Genomic DNA, 4,571 nt, shown 5'->3' with positions numbered 1-4,571 from the left:
TCATTCAATGAATATGTTAATTTAAACGGGGTTTCTGTTAAAAGTGACTCTGTAAAACATATCGGTTTCTTCTGTTATTATGCAGGACATTGTCTGAATGTTATGATGGAGACCAAAGGTGGCAAAAAGTCTAACTTATTGCAGTATGAAGCTCCCCTTGGATATAAAATAGAAGAAGTCAGACCACACGGAGGGATTGAGAAGTTTCACAGTGCTGCTTACTTCAACGTATGTCTCTGTCCACTTGTACTAGTGGTGAAATGGATAATTTGCATGTAGTTGGAAGCATTGAATTATCTTCTGCGGTAGTTTAGAGGGGGTGATATTATCAGTCTTATTTTTTGGAATTTTTATAGGGTGATAGTATCAGTCTTATTTTTTTGGAAGTTTGGGTTTATGCGGTGTAAGTCCTTAACTTGTTATAAACAGGTAATGACTTACAGGTTTTTGGAACTTGTTTGTGTAGTGCGCGAGGAAGCCATCCTGATACCTCCACGGATTAACCGTAGGAGCAGTTGCTAGTTCCAAGTGCAGGAAGATACATATGAGGGGGGTGTGGGGTGGAAGGACGCACACCTCTTGGGGGTAGTTCAGCTTGCCGTCTTTACCTGCTTGCAGTTTTTTAGCTCATTTGCTAGAAGTTGCAGGCAGGACTTTGAGGGGGGCAACCCTTAGGCGTAGTTAAGCTTGCTATCATTTACACCTGCTTGCTGCTTTTTCTTCTTAAAGCTGCCTGCCCATTCAAGATGGGGATCCTTCTTCAGCCAGAAGAGAATGTGGTTGATTTGCAGCTTGACATAGCTGGTGGTTTTGAAGGCTTTGAGAAAAGGTTGCAAATTGATTTTTTTCCTGGCCCTTTTGGTGGTGATGGCAAAGGCTTGAGAGCCCTATCTCGAGCTGATATAGATCAAGTGCTCTCTGCTGCAAGATGTACCATAGTGGCAGGGCTGAGTAACAGCGAGGTTGATTCTTATGTTCTCTCTGAGTCCAGTTTATTTGTCTATCCTTACAAGGTTGTTCTCAAAACGTGTGGCACTACTAAGCTTTTGAGTGCAGTTCCCAGCCTCCTTAATCATGCTTCTCGCTTGTCCTTGAAAGTGAAAGGCTGTAAGTACACCCGTGGTTCATTCATTTTCCCCCAAGAGCAGTTATATCCTCATGGAAGTTTTTCTGATGAGGTTGAATACTTAGAGGGCTACTTTGGTAAACTTGGATCTGGGAGTAAAGCATATGTGATGGGTGATCCTTCCAAGGCGCAGAATTGGCACATCTACTCTGCTTCAGCGCTGGAGTGTGAAGATGCTTTTGGGTTCGAGGTGCCAGTTTATACCCTGGAGATGTGCATGACAAAGTTGGACAGAAAAAAGGCCTCGAACTTTTTCAAAGTGAACTGTAGCACTGCTGAAGAGATGACACAGAAATCTGGCATTGATATGTTGCTACCCAAGTCTCAAATTTGTGACTTTGCTTTTGACCCATGTGGTTATTCCATGAATTCACTGGAAAGAAGTGCTATGTCGACTATTCATGTCACTCCTGAAAATGGTTACAGTTATGCCAGCTTTGAGGCTATGGGTTATGGTCCTCAAGGTGTAAGTTTACAGACTCTTGTCGATGCTGTGCTGGGCTGCTTTAGGCCTGCTGTGTTCTCCATTGCCCTTCACGTTAGTGGTGGTTCAACCTCCATTTCAAAAGCAAATTCATGGGGAGCAGCTGTATCACCTCATGGGTATGTTTGTGACAATTTTAGTATGGAGAACCTACCTGGGGGTAATATGGTTGTTTTTCACACTTTCACAGAACGTCAGGTTTGTTGTGAACCTGTGGTTTCCGTCCCTTTCAACCAGAACAGTTGGTCCAGGCCAATCAGCAATGGGTTTCAAATGAAAGTAGCAGATGGCGGAGTGATTAACAATGGATGTGGTACCCAAGAGCCTAAGAATAATCTCAGTAGTCTTGAAGTTGAACAATTGGTCTTGGCAATCAATCCAGTGCTTATCGGTGCTACAAGCAAAGACATGGATGAAACGATAAAGAAGCAGATTCTGAACACCAGGACAGAGGATGCATTCTATGTCATGGATATAGGTGTAGTACTTAGGCTTTGGAAAATGTGGAAACTGTCAATGCCTCGTGTCCACCCGTTTTATGCTGTGAAGTGCAACTCTGACCGAGTGCTTTTAGCTTTGCTATCTGCCCTTGGTGCTGGTTTTGATGTAGCAAGTAAGGCAGAGCTTGATATGGTGAGAGATCTGGGCGTAGGTGGTGATAGGATAATTTTTGCCAACCCATGCAAGTTGCCTTCACACATTCTGTATGCTGCCAATCATGATGTTCATCTCACTACATTTGACTCTGAGGCGGAGTTATATAAGCTGCACAAAGTGAGTCCTCAGGCAGAAGTTGTGCTTAGAATCCGGATCTGTGATGCAGGTGCCAGATGCCCTCTTGGAGTGAAATATGGTGCGGAAATGGAAGAATGTGAGAGTTTGCTCCTTGTGGCCAAAGGTCTTGGGCTTCAAGTTGTTGGCATTGCTTTCCATGTAGGAAGTGGAGCTTCTGATCCCTCATCGTTTGCCCAGGGAATTGGTCAAGCACGTCAAGTGTATGACATGGCCAAGGTCTTGGGAATGCCATCTTTCAGGCTCTTAGACATTGGAGGGGGTTTTGTTTCTGATGGTGGTCATGGGGTCTGTTTCTCTGCAGCAGCTGCTTCCATCAATGATGCTCTTGAGACATTCTTCCCATCTTGCATGGGAATAACAGTGATAGCTGAGCCTGGTCGTTTTTTTGCAGAAGAGTCATTTACTTTGGCAGCACAAGTTTTTGGGACTCGTGTGCGCAAAAGGAATGGACAGGAAGTGGCCGAGTATTGGATCAATGATGGAATATATGGCTCCATGAATTGCTTACTGTATGACCATGCAATTTTATCTGTACGTGCATTGAGTGCCTGCAGCATGATGGACCTTCTAGTTGGGGAAGAAGGCTCCGAGTCTACAATTTTTGGACCCACATGTGATGGCCTTGACACTATCATGCAGAATGTTTGGCTACCACGTATGCAATGTGGTGATTGGCTGGTTTTTCCAAGGATGGGTGCCTATACAAAAGCAGCTGCATCCAGTTTCAATGGTTTCGACATTAGTGGAATAACAACTGTTTGTGTGTGCTCTGTTGGGTAGACCTTCTGGAACACATTTTTGAAGAAAAATTTATCAGCAGGAATAAAGCCATGATGCCGCCAAAATTCTGTTTGGGATGTTCTTGATTTCTTTCTTTCTGGCTCTTACTTTAGGGAGGAGTAGATTATTCAGTAAGACCACGCTCAATTTGAAAATTGTAACTTAGTTGAGAACTTCGATTAGGGCAACAACTTTATGATGCACATGGTATTGTGGAAAGCAAAAGAGTACTCATAGTTAAATGAATCGTGAATTTCAACAGTAAGTTGGGCTCTTAACGTCAAGTATAATAACTGTGATCATGAATTATGATTCATGGTTCAAGGAGCCTTTTATGCTTTAAGATATGCGTACAATTGTTTTCTTTTCTCATAACTAAAAGCTAAAAAAAATTAAAAATAGAAGGTTCCTTTTCTTCTAGTACACCTCCTGGCTTTATGCTTAAGCGCATGTGTGTGTGAGAGACTCTCTCTCTCTCTCTCTCTCTCCCCCCGTGGGGTTGAATAATTATAAGCGCAGAGATGTGGTGGGTGGATTACGTGACCTATTGTACCCGACTAATTAAATAAATAGACCTGGAACAATTTTCACCAAATGTTCCCCTCCACGAAGTAACTCTTTATCTTTGTTCCAACACCTTAACCATGTGAAAGTCACGATAAAGGTCTGGCGTAAAATGATTGCAATCATGCTAAAAAATGGAACCCCAACCAGTGTCACGAATGATGCGGACATGTGATGTGGCATGTCCAGAGCATTATGTTCACTTTATGCCCCTCAATTTCTTATTCTCTCAACACAACTCTTTTTTTAAAACTAATTCTAGAATGCCGTGGTATTTTGAGTTTCCCTATTTTTCTCTTGGCTCGCGCACACATATATATAAAATTAATTAATATATAGATGCTAATTTATACACTAATAGGATCTCTCTCTCTCTCTCTCTCCCTCCCTCTTCCCCCTCTCTCTCTCCCTCTCTTTATACACTAATTTATACACACACACACATATATATATATATATAATTAATATATAGATGCTAATTTATACACATAGGATCTCTCCCTCCCCCCCCCCTTCTCTCTCTCTCTCTCTCTCTCTCTCTTTACCTCAAAATACCTGAGATTTGGTGGTAGGGGAGAGTATTTTTTCAATGAGTTTAGTGATTTCATGAGAAAGTAAAGAATCAGTTTACATGACGGTATACTCCGAAACAAAATGGGGTTGCAGAAAGGAAGAACAAATACATTACAAAATTTACCCATGTGTTGATGAATGAGAAAGAAATGCCTCGTTACTTTTGGGTTGAAGCATAGCAACCACAGTTTATATTATGAACAGGACTCCCATAGCAGTTCATGGCATGGTGCTTAAACAGAAGTTTAA

General features: G+C 42.1%; 1 protein-coding gene across 1 annotated transcript; it reads left to right on the top strand.

Annotated features, from left to right (window-relative positions):
- Positions 1-472: 472 nt before the first annotated feature.
- Positions 473-3,250, top strand: LOC147625297 (uncharacterized). Its single transcript, XM_086818622.1, has one exon. The coding sequence runs from the start codon at positions 747-749 to the stop codon at positions 3,183-3,185; it is 2,439 nt and encodes an 812-aa protein (XP_086674748.1). The 5' UTR covers positions 473-746; the 3' UTR covers positions 3,186-3,250.
- Positions 3,251-4,571: the final 1,321 nt, after the last annotated feature.

This window comes from Cibotium barometz, chromosome 24 (assembly GCF_041138505.1).
Source record: "Cibotium barometz isolate CiBa-2024 chromosome 24, ASM4113850v1, whole genome shotgun sequence".
In the NCBI taxonomy this organism is placed as follows: domain Eukaryota; kingdom Viridiplantae; phylum Streptophyta; class Polypodiopsida; order Cyatheales; family Cibotiaceae; genus Cibotium; species Cibotium barometz.
This window is presented reverse-complemented; position numbering and strand designations above follow the sequence as displayed.